General features: G+C 46.1%; 1 protein-coding gene across 1 annotated transcript in view; it reads left to right on the top strand.

Annotated features, from left to right (window-relative positions):
- LOC135821519 (anoctamin-7-like) overlaps window positions 1-21,237 on the top strand; it is a 72,868-nt gene that overhangs the window by 20,339 nt on the left and 31,292 nt on the right. Inside the window, exons 8-15 of the mRNA XM_065334521.1 lie at window positions 1,585-1,640; window positions 2,616-2,684; window positions 3,739-3,803; window positions 5,762-5,805; window positions 6,450-6,540; window positions 9,014-9,104; window positions 9,498-9,558; window positions 19,224-19,303. Coding sequence (XP_065190593.1) covers window positions 1,585-1,640; window positions 2,616-2,684; window positions 3,739-3,803; window positions 5,762-5,805; window positions 6,450-6,540; window positions 9,014-9,104; window positions 9,498-9,558; window positions 19,224-19,303 — 557 coding nt within the window. The remainder of the gene's footprint in view (window positions 1-1,584; window positions 1,641-2,615; window positions 2,685-3,738; window positions 3,804-5,761; window positions 5,806-6,449; window positions 6,541-9,013; window positions 9,105-9,497; window positions 9,559-19,223; window positions 19,304-21,237) is intronic.

Below are 21,237 nucleotides of genomic sequence, written 5' to 3'. Positions count from 1 at the left end.
CACGAGTTCGATTGGGAATAAAGGAGGAAGGGAGAGTCTCAGCTTCCTCGGACCAAGACCATTCGACTCAGCACCCCGAGACTACAACTCTTGAAATTTTGATTTTAGGGTGTACTTCCCTTTTAACACATTGCAAAAGTCATCACCTCACGCTCCAGCTGTCTCTAGGGAGCCTACAGACCACACATTGTTCATTGATGCATGTCACATAGCATTTACACGCACGCCGCAGTTGTACGCTATATGCGTATGCCGGAACTCACCTGATCTTGCCAGCCAGCTACACGCGGGCTGCGGCACACAGCAGAGGCCATAACCCATAGCGCACACACTATATTTTGCGCTGGCTACTTTGCTACTTCCATATACTGTAGAACAGTCAATTTTAGCGGGTAGAATGTTTAGCATTTTCTAAATCAGGACCAATTCACGATGAAATACTTTTGCGATCCGGGTTTCAGAATAAATATTTTAAAAAGGTGACTAGCACTGTACTGCACCTGCAAAATTTCGATTGGCGCTGCAAAATTTAGCGAAAACACTCATTTCGCTAAAATATCACCGGAGCTCAAATGAGCCGTTTTACAGGATGCTTTGCTTGATTTGTGGGAAAAACACTAGCTTTCTTCTTTCTGGCCCATCCACCTCACCCCATCTATGGATGATTATTGTGGTAAAAGACAATAATAAAATAGGAGTGCTGGGCCAGCTTTCCCCTCTCATCTGGCAATCTACCACGGCTTTCTGCCATCACACTCGTACGCCCAAACTTCTGCCCCCTAACCGTCAGCACTTCGCCCTATCATGGGCACTGCACCTCGTCTGTGTATTGTCCTACCTGCTATCATATGCCAGATTCGGTTGCCCAGCACCCCATCAATCCTCGATATCTTTGTGTGCTCTCCACTGGGTCTGTGATATTGAGGTTCATGCGTGTTAACACGTATTAGGGATTTATGGTGTTATGCATTTACCACGGGCGCGCGCACATGTGTGTGTGTGTGTCTGTGTGTGTGTGTGCTGTGTGTGTGTGTGTGTGTGTGTGTGTGTGTGTGTGTGTGTGTGTGTGCGTGTGTGTGCTGTGTGTGTGTGTGGGTGTGTGTGCCGTGTGCGTATGTATGCATGTACATAAAGCACAAAGGCAGAAGAGAACAGAGACAACCGGCTAGGTCATTGTTGTAACGCTGTGTTTCATGCACATAGCCAAGCTAAGGCAATCCTCAGACAATCTGGGAACTCTCGCTATTGTGTATGTACATCATTATATGTATGCATGCGTGTATGCATGTGCATGCATACACGCGCTCTAGTTGTGCACTGCATTAGCATGTCTCGACGGTGATGTCATGCAGTTCTTGCTTGAACACCACAAACTTGATCATCGTGTTTGTTCCCGGTTTTGTTATTGCTGCTGCTGCTGCTGCTGTTGTTGTGGTCGTCGTCGTCACCCTTGCTGCTGCCACCGATGCTGACATCATCGTTGTCATCATCATTGTCGTTGTGGTCGCCACCGCTACTGCTGTCATTATTTCCATCATCATCATCATCATCATCATCATCATCATCATCTTCATCAACACTTAGGTATCAGCCAGTTACTGGATAACAGATCATACACTGCTGCATTCCCTCTTCATCAGGTTAGTAGAGTGCACACACTACAACCCCACTCTTCATCAGGTTAGTAGAGTGCACACACTACAACCCCACTCTTCATCAGGTTAGTAGAGTGCACACACTACAACCCCACTCTTCATCAGGTTAGTAGAGTGCACACACTACAACCCCACTCTTCATCAGGTTAGTAGAGTGCACACACTACTGCAACCCCACTCTTCATCAGGTTAGTAGAGTGCACACACTACTGCAACCCCACTCTTCATCAGGTTAGTAGAGTGCACACACTACAACCCCACTCTTCATCAGGTTAGTAGAGTGCACACACTACTGCAACCCCACTCTTCATCAGGTTAGTAGAGTGCACACACTACTGCAACCCCACTCTTCATCAGGTTAGTAGAGTGCACACACTACAACCCCACTCTTCATCAGGTTAGTAGAGTGCACACACTACAACCCCACTCTTCATCAGGTTAGTAGAGTGCACACACTACTGCAACCCCACTCTTCATCAGGTTAGTAGAGTGCACACACTACAACCCCACTCTTCATCAGGTTAGTAGAGTGCACACACTACAACCCCACTCTTCATCAGGTTAGTAGAGTGCACACACTACAACCCCACTCTTCATCAGGTTAGTAGAGTGCACACACTACAACCCCACTCTTCATCAGGTTAGTAGATTGCACACACTACAACCCCACTCTTCATCAGGTTAGTAGAGTGCACACACTACAACCCCACTCTTCATCAGGTTAGTAGAGTGCACACACTACAACCCCACTCTTCATCAGGTTAGTAGAGTGCACACACTACAACCCCACTCTTCATCAGGTTAGTAGAGTGCACACACTACTGTAACCATGACAACCCCACTCTTCATCAGGAGTAGGCACACCTTTTACCCACTTCCAGTACTGTTTCTTATTGCAGCAAACTACCGGCAAAAGGCTTCAGCCAGAGATTTAATCTTTTTTTTGTTTTGCTTCTTCAGGGTAAGGCAGATCTCGCAGAGTCCATGGACATGATCAATTGGGACACTAAGAACACATGCCCGAGAGAGGTGAGATGCGGCTGCTATGCATGTGATCTGGTCTGTGTGGAGCTATTTAGGGTATGTTCGATTGGTTGGATCCGGAACCCAGGTCAAGTGAATGCATCCTTTGGATCCACTTAAGTCCAAACGCTGCCCTTGATCGAATCTGGAATTTTAGTGATTTTGAGGGTTTCCATCAGAGAAAGCAACGATATTTCTGCATCCTCGCTTTATTCCCACATGTTGTACAAGTATCACGTATAGAGTAGTTTTTGACAAAAATAGAATCTGGTGGATCTAGTCAACCCTGCTACCGGAGTAGGGTTGGTCGGATCCAAATCCGTTGGATCTGGATCCGGATTCGTTGAAACGAACGTGCACATATTGAGTGGATTCGATTGATCTGTATCCAGATCCGACAAATCAAACATACCCTTAGTGGTCCTGTGGATGTGCTAGGTACATTTGTTTGGTGCCAAGTCTCCCGATCAGCCGGGAGATGTCCCGATTTTCTGTTGTTTTTTACACATCTCCTGATCTCCTGGCCAATACCAAAATGATTTGCTGCCGTTTTTTTCATCAAGCATGCATACAGACCCCCAACGCACTGGCTCACACAGTAGAGCCAGCTACAAAATCATGTAAAATGTGCATGTACCGTAAAGTACCGCCAGAGCGCCCAGTCTCGCGAGAGTACCCCGTCTCGCGAGAGCGCCCCACCTTGATTTTACAGGCAGGGAAAGGAAAATCGCATGGCAGAGTGCAACGAAGTTTGTACCGTGTGAGAACCTTAGTCTACTAAGGTCACACTCAGCAAGTTGGCAGGTTTTTGTGTGGAGCTTGTGTCCGCTCCAAGGTACGGATTGACTGCACAGCGTGCAATACCGTAACGTCGCGTATAAAAGCAGGTGCTTACGGCCGTATAAGCCAGGGTTCAACATCAGATTTCGTATCCAGGGTATAGTATGCATGAAGGATTTTGTGTTTGAAATGTGCATGCAAAGTACTCAGGGTGCCAGCAGTACTTAAGTACTTGTGGCCGGATGTGACTGCTCTGTTGCGCGTCTATCCTTTTCTACAGGAGCTGGCTGTAACATGGGCTACGTTCTCTTGCTGGTATAAATATCAACCATTGCATACAATCAGGTACACATGCATGTCACCTACGGAGTAGCCCACTGACACTGACACTGTATAATTATAACAGTTACTTCCTCCGTATACAAAAACTTCGTGACTTTTTTTGAAGGCTGCGCATAGCTCTGGAATTGTTCCGTTTGACTTGGAATAACACTCGTGGCATTGTCTAACCTGTTTACAAGCTATATACGAAGAAAAAAGCAACTCGGACGAATGAGATTGAGTTTATTCAGAGTCTTCGTCGCTCGTGTCATTGTCACCTGACGACGCTGACTCTGCATCGCCAACAGTCGCTGCTTCGGCGCGCATTTTGTTCAGCTTGTCAGCTGCAGTGATGATCCGACGCTGGACATTGGCTACGTCCTCTTCATCTCCAGAGCTGTGTACGAATCGGTGTCGACTATGTTCAGTCGTTCCAACCCGCGACCTCCATTATGCCATGAAACGAGTCGTTCAAGCACATCCACACGCTTTGCATTTTCTCGGCAAGATAATCCTCCCAGCATTCTACAACGGCTTCGAGGAGGTCCCTGCGATTCCCCTTGGTGACAAAGGAGACGTCTGACTGGAGAGAAGCGAAGAAAGCTAGGTCGTCGACATTCCGATCCGGAGTTGCACGACTACTGAAATGACTACTGAAATGTTTCATCTTTCCGTGCGAGCGGAACCGATTTATGTTCTCACGCTGCGTATGGGGCCGCGCACCGCAAGTACGAGCCTGGCCAGTTTCAGGGCAGCGAGTGCCGTGTGGGTCGTGACTCCGTGCATGCTCCAGGCGCGAGCTCCAATTCGTCACGGTGTCAGTTTTGAGTAAGTGTTAGTTTTTTTGTCATTTGACTCGTGAGTTCCTGTCGGCAACGTCCTCACACGCATGGCTTCCGTGGAGTATCTGTTCGAAATCAACCAAACCTACCTCAACATGAATGTGGGTTGTCGATGACAGCCTTTGGCGCGGTTCGTTGAGCAGGTTCTTGCTCAAAAACACCGCTGAAAAAAAGTCACGAAGTTTTTGTATACGGAGGAAGTACAGGTCCTCCCTCGTTAGTAGATAATCTCTGGGCCATCGAAAAAGTTATCTTATAACGAGACTTATCTTGTAGCAGGACTTGCAGCTAAAGGTGAAATAGGCACTACTTCATACTTACCGGGGCTACCCTCGATACAACATAAATTATCGATGCTTCAACTCGTTATAAGATAATTGAAAATCTCCAAGTTACTCCAACATAACTCTTCCTTGGATGCAAAGGATCGTTCATATTCATAAATACATAGACATAATACGTTTCCTCTTTCTGCTTTATCCTACGTGTTTTGGCCTTGGTCCTGCATGGTCAATATTATCTTATACTGAGGGTTTGGCACTCCAGGGACCTGGGCAAAGGGTCGTTATAACGGATTTTAGGTACTAACGGATTATGTTGTAACCGGACCTGTAAACAGTTGTATAGACCACGTTTCACCAGGGGATTTCAGATTTATATTTACTAACGGGGTTTATGTAGTAACCGGACTCGTTATAATGAGGGAGGACCTGTACCTTGTATTCCCGAGTCACAATCTACAACCAATCTCTCTCTCTCTCTCTCTCTCTCTCTCTCTCTCCCCATCTCATTTGGTAGTTATTTGTGTTTGTGCCTCATACTGTCATCAAATCACATGCGTCACCAACACATTGTATTGACTGGCATGTTGCACATCACCCAGCTCAGTGTATGCACTTCATAGATTAGGGGCATGTGTCCACTTACACCACCATACCTATATCCCAGTCTATTACCCTGTGATTGCTAATAGCTAGCCGGGGCCACTGATCACAGCATTGGTTTATATTGCAGCTAATCTTCTGGAACTCCTTAACTCCCACTAAGATCCTCATGACATGCCAGTGAACACTCCAATACCCTGACAATGTGTAGGTCGTCATTCAGGAACTGATTTTCATTTTCACTGTACTCTTTCAGGGATTACTTTGGAGAACGGGTTGCATTCTACTTCACATGGCTAGGTAAGTTGGTTGTTTGAAGCAAAGCAAATCCCACTTTGTCACAGTCATGACATCCATTGTTTTCTTGAGAGGAGCCACAGATGGTTTGTTGGTGGTGTTTCAAAGCTGCATCCTTACTAATATGTCGGTCATAAGTCGCACATGAAGTTGCAGGAAAGCGTGAGCTACCACGTTAGATGCAAACTACCGTTTACACGTGTATCATCTTCTTTTAGGTAAAACTCTGACTTTGATAAACAATGAGCCAGCGGACTCCCATAACAATACCTATAGTAGTTGACGAAGAATCTAGTTTAGTGTTGAACAGCTGAGAGAGATGTCGGACCCACAGCTGAATGAAGACCTAACAAGGTATTGCATGCTTTTGGTTACAGTTTCTCTTTCCTGTCACAGTGCATTCGCTTGCCAAAGAATGGCCAGGCTGAATTTTCCCTGAATAACAACATTGCTGTATGCATTTAAATGAAAAAAATGAAGAGGAGTGTTCTAAGGTAGATTGGTTTAGCGGCTTTAGCCTACACTCTTCAGCAGCCATTCACTATAGTGATCTTTGAGGCGAGTGGCCAAGACTGAGTTGTGCTTCAGAAGTTGAATCCTTGCTCAACCATGTTCTTGCTGTGTGTCTTTTGTGTGTCATCTTGTAGGCTACTACACGATGAGTCTAATACCGCCTGCCATTGTGGGCTTCATTACATTCATCTATGGATTAGCCACTATTGTAGCTGACCCTACTATGTAAGACCTTTTCTGCCGCATTTGTCAAGTCAGCTCACATCACGCACCAAAGGGCAACAGCACGACAATAGTGGAGATTGTTCTTCCTCTCGTTATCGGTATGGAGAGTTTTAGGAGGTGTGAGAAAACGGGTACTGTAGATGAAGGCTACGCATCGGTAGCTACTGACTATGGCAAATATGGACGGCGGGCGCATATGCAATTACCCTGGACCTCTATCTACCCCTCGCTTACACCTCAAACTATCTGTGCCCATAGCGAGTATCGTTGTGCTGGGTAGCATTGGCGCCCAACGCAAGGGCCTTATGCTCTACTGACTCAGTCGGTAGAGCATGTGACTCAGGGCCGTGCATTTATTCATTTGTTTATTTTATTTATACTTCCTCCGTATACAAAAACTTCGTGCCTTTTTTCAACGGTGTTTTTGAGCAAGAACCTGCTCAACGAAACGCGCCAAAGGCTGTCATCGACAACTTACATTCATGTCGAGGTAAGTTTTTGGTTGATCCGAACTGATTCTCCACGGAAGCCATGCGTGTAAGGACGTCGCCGACAGGAACTCACGAGTCAAATGAAAAAAAACTTACACTTACTTGCTCGAAACTGACACAGTGACGAAGTAGAGCTCGCGGCTGGAACACGGAGTCACGCGGCACTTGCTGCCCTGAAGCTGGCCAGGCTCGTACTCACGGTGCGTGGCCTCATACGCAGCGTGAGAACACAAAGCTGTTCCGCTCGCACGGCAAGATGAAACATTTCAGTAGTCATTTCAGTAGTCGTGCAACTCCGGATCGGAATGTCGATGACCTAGCTTTCTTCGCTTTTCTCCAGTCAGACGTCTCCTTTGTCACCAAGGGGAATCGCAGGGACCTCCTCGAAGCCGTTGTAGAATGCTGGGAGGATTATCTTGCCGAGAAAATGCAAAGCGTGTGGATGTGCTTGAACGACTCGTTTCATGGCATAATGGAGGTCGCGGGTTGGAACGACTGAACATAGTCGACACCGATTCGTACACAGCTCTGGAGATGAAGAGGACGTAGCCAATGTCCAGCGTCGGATCATCACTGCAGCTGACAAGCTGAACAAAATGCGCGCCGAAGCAGCGACTGTTGGCGATGCAGAGTCAGCGTCGTCAGGTGACAATGACACGAGCGACGAAGACTCTGAATAAACTCAATCTCATTCGTCCGAGTTGCTTTTTTCTTTGTATATAGCTTGTAAACAGGCCAGACAATGCCACGAGTGTTATTCCAAGTCAAACGGAACAATTCCAGAGCTGTGCGCAGCCTTCAAAAAACAAAAAGTCGCCAAGTTTTTGTATACGAAGGAAGTATATTTCTGCATCTCGTAGCATGTCAAGACAGCCAATTGAATCGAGGAGAGGGTGAAACCAACCATGGAAGAAGAGGAAAAAGAAAATGAAAAGCATGTACACAAAAAGGAAGGGATTAGCAACTTACAAAGCAATGGGATGCCCAGCGGGCTATTCAGCGGAAGCGGTGACTGTGATTTTGTTTACTGGAAGATACTGAAGTGCTGTCTGACAAGGGTACGGAATTTGGCATACAGTCAACTTCGCGAATAACGACTGCGGATATAACGACAATTCGCGAATAACGACAGAATTTCCATGCCCAGAGGAAAGTCCCATCTTGCTGTAATACATATAATGAGACTTTGGGTATAACGGCACTTCGCGAATAAGGACACTTTTCTGATGCCCCGCCAAGTGTCGTTATACGCGAAGTTGACTGTATCCGGAGCTTGTCTAACACTGGGAGGCAGTTGGAGCCATGTGGAGTCGGCGGAAAAGAAAGGGGAATTTACGAATAGGGTAGACCTAGCTAGGAGGAGACGAACGCAGCTTCCGGTGGTACCACCTGACTTAAATCAATTAAGCGACTGTAAATTAGCAGGGCGCTGGTCAAGAAAAATAGAATGTGCCAGGGTGCACTTAGAAGCATCAAGATCGTGTTGCAAAGTGGTAGTTGATGCAGCAGCATACAAGTCTGAGTTTGAATCGCACCGGTCTGTACGAAATATTATACGAAGGATACGGCGATGAAGAACTTCTAATTTCTCAATTCGGGTTTTGTTCATGGGTTGAGCCCCATGTTAGGCGCCACTGTTGCACTGTCATCATTCATGTGGTCAGCATTCACAACAAGCAAAGGAGGAGGTAGCCTGGGGAGGGCATTGGTATTGGAGGAGACAATAAGGGAGAGATAGATGGGAGATGAGAGATGGGAGAGGGAGAGTCGATCTACTACATGATGAAACCGAACCGAGAGAAAAAGAGTCAGTGACTGCATGCAAGAGAGCTAGAGGGAGGCATGAGTGCAGACCAGTTGCCCTGGTAACCAGTCTCAGCGACCCAACACATACTTTGTACATGTTCGTTGTAGTTTGTGGTGTTCATTTTCTGAGCGTCTGGTTCTTATGTTCTTCTGTGTTTCCTGTTGAATGGACAAAGTTTGACAATCTGTCACAGTGCACATGTCATGTGCCCAACATGTGCTCATTGCAAGTTCTGGAAGCTCTCTGATATCTGCCTCTCAGTGAAGGTATGGTAGTTTCCTTTTGTTGGGATGATGAGTAGGAGTTGTTTATAATAATTGTAATATATACTGTGCAAGCCAGGAAACTTTGCAATTGAGAACTGTTTGGGGCTCTTAGTGTAGTATGCAGAGATGCCCATCAAGCAGCACATATGGAATGAATTTCAACATACATGCACCTATTCAATGCTTTTATCCTGGTAATTAGTAGAGTGAATCAGTCCACAAAACGTTGAATGCTTCCATTGCAATACTCAATAGCTTGGATCACTGAGCAAACATGGTGAGTCTGTCTGATAACCTTTTCATCGCAAAACGGTCTTGGCTAACAAGTTGTAAATCACAATGTTACAATGTTTAAATGTTTATGCACCGTGCATCTTTTTCTGTCTCTGGCAGAGTGCTCATGTGTTTGACAATGAGGCAACACTTCTCTATGGCCTGTTCTTATGTCTGTGGGGTAAGTGCTTGGCAAGCCTGTACCGGTCAGCACCGGCGGAAGTGCTTGGCAAGCCTGTACTGGTCAGCACCGGCGGAAGTGCTTGGCAAGCCTGTACCGGTCAGCACCGGCGGAAGTGCGTGGCAAGCCTGTACCGGTCAGCACCGGCGGCGCAAGTCGTTCTTGATTGGTGCGGCCATACCGTAGCCCTTCATGCATTGTTCATGCATTGTGCATGCATTGTGCATGATATGGCAGGTGCACATCACCACCTCACGTGTTGGTGGCCAAAATGTCGGTCCGGCCGGAGCCAGACCCGGCAACTGGACCGGTTCCGCCAGGCCTGCCAATACTTCTTGGATGTGTGCACTCAATGTAAACCCACCCGACAAATGTAGCATGACTGAGGCATGACTGAGGAGGATGAGCATTGGCCTGACTACAATGTACTTGAGTACACTCGGATGTCTCTTATCCGGGCACCTTGGGACCGGGCACTGCCCGTATCTCAGATTTGCCCGTATCTCAGGATAACTCATCTACCCTGTATCATATCATTTTTTGAAGAAGTTTATTTGGCACACATTGCACATGTTCAGGATACAAAAAGAATCCATTGATAAAAATCACAGGCCGGCAGTGACATATAAGCCCTTGTACATACAAAAAAGTTCAAAAAACCCCCAAATTCGAAGCATTTTTGCCATATGAAATCAAGCTGAAGGTGCCTGGTAGGGAGATGTGTCCGTATCTGCGGCGTCTGGATAAGAGACGTTTGAGTGTATATCAATCTGAAGGAAGGCAGCAGAGGTCTCCACCATTTCCTGCCACTTTGCTGTGAATGATGATAATATGCATGCAATGCTCAGCAACATTGGAGCAGGGGTGACTGGGACCAGCCGTGGCTACCCCACTTTTCATCTGAGATGCCGGGTCCATCTGATAAATGCAAAAACCGGTCACTGATTGGGCCGGTGCATACATGTAGTGTAATGTGATAAGCACATACAGAAACACTGGAGTCGTAAAAGAACATACTGTCACTCTTGAGCTTGAGCTCGACACGACTGAATGCACTTGGGAAGATGTCTTGATCTTGTTGCTGCAGGGGGTTATAACTTTGAAGACTCTTCGCATTCATAACAAGGTATACCTCTGCAAATGTTGAATGAAAACTCCGGGCCCATTATGTTTCACCATAACTTGATAAGGTTTTGGTCCACCGCACATGTCAGCCAATATTGGGATTCAGTAAACGATGCTCCTAGGTATTTCACATTGATTCAAAGAGGTATTTCACATTGATTCAAAGAGGTATTTCACATTGATTCAAAGAGGTATTTCACATTGATTCAAAGAGGTATTTCACATTGATTCAAAGAGGTATTTCACATTGATTCGAAGAGGTATTTCACATTGATTCAAAGAGAACTATCTACTTGTAATGTCTAGCATATGAACCACGTAGCTGGCTGTGCTTATTGAAGAAATGAAGAAAATCTATCAGGCCATTTTCGAGAACCACCCCCCTGGAGTACTAGTGATTGCATTCCAAACCGAATGAGGCTTCCAGTATGGCTAGCTAAGAACCCTAAAAAAAGCCCAGCCACTCTGTTTGGCTTACCATGAGTCCAGACATCACCACCCAGGTACCTGAAAACAAAAATACAACATTTAGTTCAGGGGCGTCACCCGTGATGGGCACGGGGGGCACGTGCACCCCCCCCCCCCCTAAAAATCGACTTTGTTTTTTTGCGAGCTCCTGGTTATGAAAAGTGTAGTGCTGGTAGAATCTACTAATAAACTGCATGCACTAAAACTAGTTGTACTTGTCTGCCGCGATCGCGTGAGTGCATGTAGCGAGTGCATGTACATGACCGATTGTACGTGTGCACAGCGCTGCATCCTTTGGCCTTGTACAGGTGGAATCCTGATAGTCTTTGGAGCTGTTTCCTCTCAAAAGTGTCGTCTTCTCGAAAAAGGAAAGCGTCTGGCCAGCTCACTAGTATCAGCGAACTTTTTCGTGTTTTCCTGTGCAAAATTCCTGTGCACCCCCCTGTGAAGGGGTCCGTCCGGTGACGCCCCTGTAGTTTGAACTATACAACAGACAGGGCAGCAGGTTATTCTGGAAGTGGTCCTTATGGTCTTTCAATGTGAGTCGGAAACGTTGTTGTCACATTGACCTCAAGTTGGTGATGGAAAACCTCCAGTCTGCCCTAATCCATCAAAATTATCCAAAGCCTCAGACCGATATCATGCTCCAGAAATAGATTGAAGAGGATAGGAGATAGAAGACAGCCCTGTCGAACACCGGCAATGGTTGCACTTAAAGCCGGTCACTCAGGGCCGTACCTATACCAGAACTTCAGACTCGCCACTGTTCTACAGCGACATTATCAATGTCACAATTTGTGATTCGATACCATGCTGCTGCTGTGTTTTACAGAACACCTAGGGCTTGATGCCACACATGAGAACATGAGAAAGCCAAGCCATAAGTCAATGAAAGTACGACTTAAAATGCTAATTGTCGATCACAATATTTTTTTCCGATAGAACCAAAGATTAAGATTAAAAGAAAGGACAAACATGTTACATGTTAGGCCAAGTAAAAAAAATGATTGTTTATCGTCCGCGCCCGCCCCAAATTTTCACCTTCCCCGCCGAATTATTTTATTTTTTAGTATGTACTGGTAAATGTACTGTGTGTATACATGTACTGCGGTCTACAGCCTCTAATCAGCATGGCCGTAGATTTCCAAGGTCAAGCCCACAGACTGAACCATAACTTAGTTGCTATGGGCTTGAAAAGTGAAACCAAGATTAAGAGTACGTGAAAACCGGTTTTCATGTACTCTTGATGAAACTGATCATAAGCTGCCTGATTTTCTTCGTTTTTTCTACGTAACGTTGGTTGTTCCACTTTGCATTATCCACTGGTGTTGCGAACACCTGCCCTACAGCCATAAATGCATAATAAAAAATAAAATTAAAACCTCCCGTCCGCCCCGATTTCTCGGGAAAATCTGACGATAAACAATCAATATATTTTACATTGCCTTATCCGTAGTTTGTGTCCAACACTAACGGTTATAAGCAAGATGTTGTGCAGTCAGAAGGTGCAACAGCTAGCACAATACTGACTGATGTGATACTGACATTCAACGACCTGATGTTTTAAAAGCTCTATCACGTCTTGGATGCGCAAACCCACAGCCTTCAAACTTGGAAGGTTCTAAGTTATGAAATAACATGAGAAAGGGGAAGGTGAGAGCACTCAACACTTCGAGAACACGAAACAACAACCACCCAACTTTGGAAGCTCATGTTTATCAAAGATTAGCAATAAGAGGGGAAGCTACGCAAAGACGAAGTGAGACAGACCCTATGGCACTATCTCTTCGTACTAAACTACATGTAGAATGGGGGGGGGGGGTTGTAGTGGAGTAACGAACCCCCCCCCCCCCCCCCCCCCCCCCCGCAGTAACAAGTAGTATAACACACTGACTATGGATAACATGCAACATGTTGGTCCTTTCTTTTAACAATATTTTTATTCAGTTTTTGAAGTATGAGCATTTGGAGGGTGAATATCTGCTCAATTCTTGTAACTTGTGGTGGACTAATAATAATAATAATAATAATAATTTTCCCGTTTGTCTCTTTCCCTCAAACCAGTTAATATTTTATGACTTGGGGCTCCCCGCGTGCTAGTTTGTACGTGAAGTGTGTGGGTTACAGTGAGGGCTGCGTCCCACCCGCCTGTGTGGATTCACAGGAAGTGTGAGTTACGAAGTCTGAAGAAAATGTTGAACGGCCTCTGCTGGGATGACGACTACACCATAGCTCAGTGGTTAGAGCATCGCTGGCTACAAGCGAGGGTCCCTGGTTCGAGTCCTGGTGGTGACAGTCAATTTTTTCTTCAGACTTTTCCCGTTTGTCTCTTTCCCTCAAACCAGTTAATATTTTATGACTTGGGGCTCCCCGCGTGCTAGTTTGTACGTGAAGTGTGTGGGTTACAGTGAGGGCTGCGTCCCACCCGCCTGTGTGGATTCACAGGAAGTGTGAGTTACGAAGTCTGAAGAAAATGTTGAACGGCCTCTGCTGGGATGACGACTACACCATAGCTCAGTGGTTAGAGCATCGCTGGCTACAAGCGAGGGTCCCTGGTTCGAGTCCTGGTGGTGACAGTCAATTTTTTCTTCAGACTTTTCCCGTTTGTCTCTTTCCCTCAAACTAGTTAATAATAATAATAATAATAATAATAATAATAATAATAATAATTTGAAACTCGGGTATTGAGCCAATGTCCTTTTCCTTTCTACTTTTAATAATAATAATAATAATAATAATAATAATAATAAAAAAAAAAAAAAAATCTGGTCATGGCATACCTGGACTTCAAAAAGGCATTTGATAGTGTGTCGCATGAATGGATTCTACATGCTTTGACGATGTATCGATTCCACCCGTCTTTGGTCACAACTATTGCTCGTAGCATGCGGAACTGGAGAACGACAATGCACATATGCGACCAGGGAAGATGCAGGGTCACTACCGGCAACATTTCAATAAGAAGAGGCATATTTCAAGGTGACACATTATCCCCGTTACTGTTTTGCCTGGCGCTAAACCCAATCAGTTTTGAGCTCAACCGATTGCCTTTGGGATACAGAGTCAGCTGCAGAGACGCCGAGTTGTCTATCAATCACTCTTGGTACATGGACGACATTAAACTCTATGGGAAAACTACAAAGGATGTGACTACCCTCGTGTCTACCGTGTGTGGCGTTGGTGATGACATCGGCATGAATCTCAACCCGGCCAAGTGTGCCGTGCTGCACGTCAGGAGAGGAAAACCAGATGAAGGATGCTCTATCCAGGTTGGCGATGAGACCATTGCAGAGTCGCTACGACTCAATGAAACATACAAGTACCTTGGAGTAGTGCAAGCAGCCATGATACCTCACCCGAAGCTCAAGACGCAACTCACTGCAGAATACAAAAAGAGATTGTATTTGCTTCTTAACAGTGGATTGAATGCGCGAAACATGATCAAGGCCATCAATACGTATGCTCTGCCGGTTATGACATATAGTTATGGAATCGTAAATTGGACCGAGGCTGAAATCAAGACCACAGATCGAGTGACAAGATCAGCCTTGACTGCGTCTGGATTTCACCACCCCAAAGCCTCAGTCAACAGGCTCTACATGAAGAGGGGAGATGGAGGCCGGGGCTTGGTCTCTTGTGAGGATATGCACGGCCGGAGCATGTGTGGCCTGGCCCGCTACATGAGTACCAGCCCAATAGACAGAATAAGCCTGCTTTATCAGTATCATCAACAAAAACCTACAACAAAAAGCCACTCAATAACTGCAAAGGCCGCTAAGTTCCTGTCGAGTTTGGATCTGCCAGCAGCTGGACCAGCTTTACCCAATAAGCATACCATTAAACAAGCGTGCGCTGAGCGAAAATCCAAAACACTTTCCACTATGCCGCTGCATGGGAGGTATTGGAGCCGATTGGAGGAGAATCGCCTAGATAAGGAGCTTACCTTCATGTGGTTGAAATCAAGGACACTGAAACCTTCAACTGAAGGCATGATTATGGCAGCACAAGACCAATCCCTCAAAACGAAAAATTACCAATACGCCATAATGAAGTCAATTCCTCGAACTGATGCCAATTGCAGGCTTTGCAAGGGCAGCTTAGAAACAATTGACCACATTGTCAGTGCCTGCCCAGTTCTGGCTCGGACCAGTTACATTGAACGACATAACCGGATAGTAAAGTATGTGCACTTCGAAATGTGTAAAGCACGAGATCTACCTACTGGTGCTTCACGATTCGACCACCAGCTCAAGGCATTGGTCAAGAGTAATCAGTATCGCCTCTATTGGGAGTATTCGGTCCCAACTGACCTGAAACTATCAGCAAACAGGCCCGATCTGCTCCTTGTTGATGACAAGGAGCGCATCGCCTACATTATAGACATCAGCGTTCCTGGTGAGAACAACATCAATAAGAAAATGGCTGAAAAGCGCTCGAAATATTATGATTTGAAGCGGGAGATTTCGAGGATTTGGTCCCTCAACCAGGTTGACGTGGTCCCTGTGGTTGTCGGTGCCCTGGGAGGCTTGGTGGGGGAGACTCCTCAATGCCTTCGGACTGTGCAGGGAGGAGACCTGGCTATTGTGCAACAGGAGGCTATACAAGGTTCGATTAAAATACTGAGAACTATCCTTAACATGTAGATGCACCTCTGCTGCGTTTGCATGTTCAATAGCTAAGAGACTTGAATAACGACTGATAAAGACTGATATTTCCTTTGTTACTACTCCCTTCATTGGTTGATGTATTTTGCCTGTTGCTGCAAATTCTTTATTATTGTTTTGATGTTGGAGTTCGGATTGAGTTTCTTTCCTTTCTTCCTCTTCCTTCAACTAGTTCTTGTCCCTTTGGTTTTTAGGTTTTATTTATTTATTTTTTTTTGTTTTTGTTTTTTCACTTTCTTTTTGCTGTCCCACCCATGGAAATATTTCCCGGTGGGTCTGGCTTATCGCCTTCGAAAGAAGTGAATAAAGGAGAAATAATAATAATAATAATAATAATAATAAGTATTCGCATGCAACGACGCAAATCCACACAATTCAGTAGACACTTCTTTTCTATCAAACGTTTTCTTTCCCTTCTCTTCAGGATAGTACAGGGAATGTTGGAAATTTGGAAAAACACATAACTATATAGAAAAATAGAGAAAAAGTCAACACTTCAACATAGGCGATAAAATGACTAAAGTGTGAAAAAAAACTCGAAAACAAAAGCAGCAAGTTGTGGACAAACACGTTGAACACATCAAGAAGCACTTGTCACACTTTCACGAGGTGTGACACCAAACAACTGCAACGATAACACATTCTCCTTCTGTACACATAGTTCTGGATCTAGTTTACGAATATACAGAGCTTCTAACACAGCAAGATGTAACTTAGACCTTCCACGAGTTAAAACCGAAAAGACATCATCACTATACAACTCACGACAATTAGCACTTCCCGACAAATGACGCTTGATGGACGATGTCCGATCGAGGAGGAAACGAGGAAGACCGAGGAGTCAAACGAAAACGACCATGAATTCAAAGGACGTTGGAGGTGTCAACAAGCCCAACGGAAGAGAACAACGGCAAACGTCGAAGGTGACAGAGCTAAATGATCGGACATCGTCCATCAAGCGTCATTTGTCGGGAAGTGCTAATTGTCGTGAGTTGTATAGTGATGATGTCTTTTCGGTTTTAACTCGTGGAAGGTCTAAGTTACATCTTGCTGTGTTAGAAGCTCTGTATATTCGTAAACTAGATCCAGAACTATGTGTACAGAAGGAGAATGTGTTATCGTTGCAGTTGTTTGGTGTCACACCTCGTGAAAGTGTGACAAGTGCTTCTTGATGTGTTCAACGTGTTTGTCTACAACTTGCTGCTTTTGTTTTCGAGTTTTTTTTCACACTTAAGTCATTTTATCGCCTATGTTGAAGTGTTGACTTTTTCTCTATTTTTCTATATAGTTATGTGTTTTTCCAAATTTCCATCATTCCCTGTACTATCCTGAAGAGAAGGGAAAGAAAACGTTTGATAGAAAAGAAGTGTCTACTGAATTGTGTGGATTTGCGTCATTGCATGCGAATACTTATTACGAAACTGTTTTCCCACCGCCTCCAAACTACTGTTTGAATAATAATAATAATAATAATAATAATAATAATAATAATAATAATAATAATAATAATAATAATAAGAAGAAGAAGAAGAAGAAAGGGTTTGCTCCCCACACCGGAGCTCGCGCTATTCCGCCGACTTTACTTGACACTTGACTGACTCACGACTGCCATCCAGAGCACACGAGAAGTCCATCGAACCTTCGACTCGGCAAACCTGCAAGAAAGCACCACTCCCTGCTCAATACACAGTGTTTCGGGGAATTCACCCCTCATCAGTTGAGCTTGAGTAGGCTGAGGAAGATTGTCCCTGAAGAGCACCACTTATATAGTGCTCTCCAGGCACAAACATCACCAGGGATACAAACTTACAGAGACGCTCCGTTTCCAGCGCGACAAACACCTCGTGAACACCAGATAGCAGCGTGAGTCAGTGTCGCTCCTGGACGGTGAGACAGACGTCGAGGACCCTCGGTCATTCGCAACGCTGTCACCTCCAAACCAACTAGTCGCAAGCCCGCGCTGGGCACAACAGTACGAAGTAGTGGTTGTGACTTCGGCGATGACTTGTAAGAAAGGGTTTGCTCCCCACACCGGAGCTCGCGCTATTCCGCCGACTTTACTTGACACTTGACTGACTCACGACTGCCATCCAGAGCACACGAGAAGTCCATCGAACCTTCGACTCGGCAAACCTGCAAGAAAGCACTGCTCCCTGCTGCTGGTGTTCACGAGGTGTTTGTCGCGCTGGAAACGGAGCGTCTCTGTAAGTTTGTATCCCTGGTGATGTTTGTGCCTGGAGAGCACTATATAAGTGGTGCTCTTCAGGGACAATCTTCCTCAGCCTACTCAAGCTCAACTGATGAGGGGTGAATTCCCCGAAACACTGTGTATTGAGCAGGGAGTGGTACTTTCTTGCAGGTTTGCCGAGTCGAAGGTTCGATGGACTTCTCGTGTGCTCTGGATGGCAGTCGTGAGTCAGTCAAGTGTCAAGTAACGTCGGCGGAATAGCGCGAGCTCCGGTGTGGGGAGCAAACCCTTTCTTACAAGTCATCGCCGAAGTCGCAACCACTACTTCGTAATAATAATAATAATAATAATACGAAGTAGTGGTTGCGACTTCGGCGATGATTTGTAAGAAAGGGTTTGCTCCCCACACCGGAGCTCGCGCTATTCCGCCGACGTTACTTGACACTTGACTGACTCACGACTGCCATCCAGAGCACACGAGAAGTCCATCGAACCTTCGACTCGGCAAACCTGCAAGAAAGCACCACTCCCTGCTCAATACACAGTGTTTCGGGGAATTCACCCCTCATCAGTTGAGCTTCAGTTGGCTGAGGAAGATTGTGCCTGAAGAGCACCACTTATATAGTGTTCTCCAGGCACAAACATCACCAGGGATACAAACTTACAGAGACGCTCCGTTTCCAGCGCGTTAAACACCTGGTGAACACCAGATAGCAGCGTGAGTCAGTGTCGCTCCTGGACGGTGAGACAAGTGTCAAGTAACGTCGGCGGAATAGCGCGAGGTCCGGTGTGGGGAGCAAACCCTTTCTTACAAATAATAATAATAATAATAATAACACAGTTGCGCGTAATGGAACATTAATATTGTGTAACACCAATGTTCGGTCCGCTGCTGTCTCTTGATGAATCTTTCCGTTGTTCTAGTTCAGTATCATTAGTTGTAGACCATCGCTCTCCATGTCGGTTTGTCCCTTGCCCGCTCAGTCGCCAGGTCGAGATCCCGCACTGTGGTGAAAGTCATTCCGGCCTCTCTCATGTCCTCCGCAACGCTCCGCAACGCTGGTTGACTCGTTGACTAACGAACGGCGGCAATAACAAGTAGTATAACATGTGGGGAATATTTTTTTTCAGTTTTTGAAAGTATGAACTTTATATGGAGGTTGAATATCTGCTCAATTCTTTACTCTCATGGTTTCTTGCCTTGTTTCCTTTCTCTGCAGCATCAGTTTTCCTGGAGCTGTGGAAAAGAAAAGCTGCAGTAACGGCTCGCCAGTGGAACTGCGATGCCCACGAGGAAGAAGTAAATATGTCACCAAATTACAATCATTTCTTTCTGTGTTTAGTGGTAGGGAATTGTTGTCCACGAGACTATACTTGTTGACATATCCGCACTTGTACACGAGCTCACTCCACTTGTTGATATTGTAAGGCTTGCTGCTCATGATGATCGCCGTATTCTAAGACGTTCACAGTGGGCACCTCTTCGTATTACGGTATCAACGAGCGAAGTGAGCTCCTGTCCGAGTGCAGACATGCCAACAAGTATAGTCTCGTGGACTGCTTTGGCAGCAACATCACCTACCTATCAGTGCCCTGCAGCTCAGACCCGGGAGCCCTGCCACATGCTAATATGTGTGGGGCTCCCTGGTCCGGACTCACACTGGCTCTGCTGTACTACTGGCATCCAGATAGTAGTACCGTAAAATCCCGCTACCAGAGCGCCCCGTCTCTCCCATCCACCCCTCCCTGACTTCTTGTCAGGGAAGTGATTCATTGTATCCTCCTATGAGTCTGTGATGCCATACTGTACTCCAGACGTGTGCTCGACCCCGTTGGAAATGTACGCAACAGCGCACAAACTCTTGACCAGCGATCGCACAAACCATGAGTTTTGACGGGTCTGTACGACTCCTGGCTCTTGACCTTTGGTCCGTGTACGAGATGCACGAACAGTTTTCGTAGGGTGAGTACTTTTTCATGTAGTGCTGAATGCGGCAAGTTAGGACTCGCCCATCCGCCCCTCCCCACCTGAACCTACTCAGAGCGTCGAGGAGGAAGGGGCGCTCTGGCGGGATTTTATGGTAATAGCAACTGTCAGTCTCTCCATGCACATCCATGCACCATGCACCTCCATGCACCATGCACATCCTCTGTTTTCCTGCCCGGTGTGCAGAACCATACTAGTTTCTGATTCCCACTCCCTCTGTTGTAGTACAGGTGTCCAGCACCCATCAGAAACTCACAGACTGGCAGCACTCTTCTGAAACTCACAGACTGGCAGCACTCTTCTGAAACTCACGGACTGGCAGCACTCTTCTGAAACTCACAGACTGGCAGCACTCTTCTGAAACTCACACACTGGCAGCACTCTTCTGAAACTCACACACTGGCAGCACTCTTCTGAAACTCACACACTGGCAGCACTCTTCTGAAACTCACAGACTGGCAGCACTCTTCTGAAACTCACAGACTGGCAGCACTCTTCAGAAACTCACACACTGGCAGCACTCTTCTGAAACTCACGGACTGGCAGCACTCTTCTGAAACTCACACACTGGCAGCACTCTTCTGAAACTCACACACTGGCAGCACCCATCAGAAACTCACACACTGGCAGCACTCTTCTGAAACTCACAGACTGGCAGCACTCTTCTGAAACTCACAGACTGGCAGCACTCTTCTGCTGACTGGCAGCACCCATCAGAAACTCACAGACTTGCAGCACTCTTCTGAAACTCACACTGACACAGACTGGCAGCACTCTTCTGAAACTCACACACTGGCAGCACTCTTCTGAAACTCACGGACTGGCAGCACTCTTCTGAAACTCACAGACTGGCAGCACTCTTCTGAAACTCACAGACTGGCAGCACTCTTCTGAAACTCACAGACTGGCAGCACTCTTCTGAAACTCACAGACTGGCAGCACTCTTCTGAAACTCACACACTGGCAGCATTCTTCTGAAACTCACACACTGGCAGCACTCTTCTGAAACTCACAGACTGGCAGCACTCTTCTGAAACTCACACACTGGCAGCACTCTTCTGAAACTCACACACTGGCAGCACTCTTCTGAAACTCACAGACTGGCAGCACTCTTCAGAAACTCACACACTGGCAGCACTCTTCTGAAACTCACGGACTGGCAGCACTCTTCTGAAACTCACACACTGGCAGCACTCTTCTGAAACTCACACACTGGCAGCACCCATCAGAAACTCACACACTGGCAG

Source organism: Sycon ciliatum, chromosome 1 (assembly GCF_964019385.1).
Source record: "Sycon ciliatum chromosome 1, ocSycCili1.1, whole genome shotgun sequence".
Lineage (NCBI taxonomy): Eukaryota > Metazoa > Porifera > Calcarea > Leucosolenida > Sycettidae > Sycon > Sycon ciliatum.
Note: the sequence above shows the minus strand (reverse complement) of the source record. Positions and strands in the feature narration are given on the sequence as shown.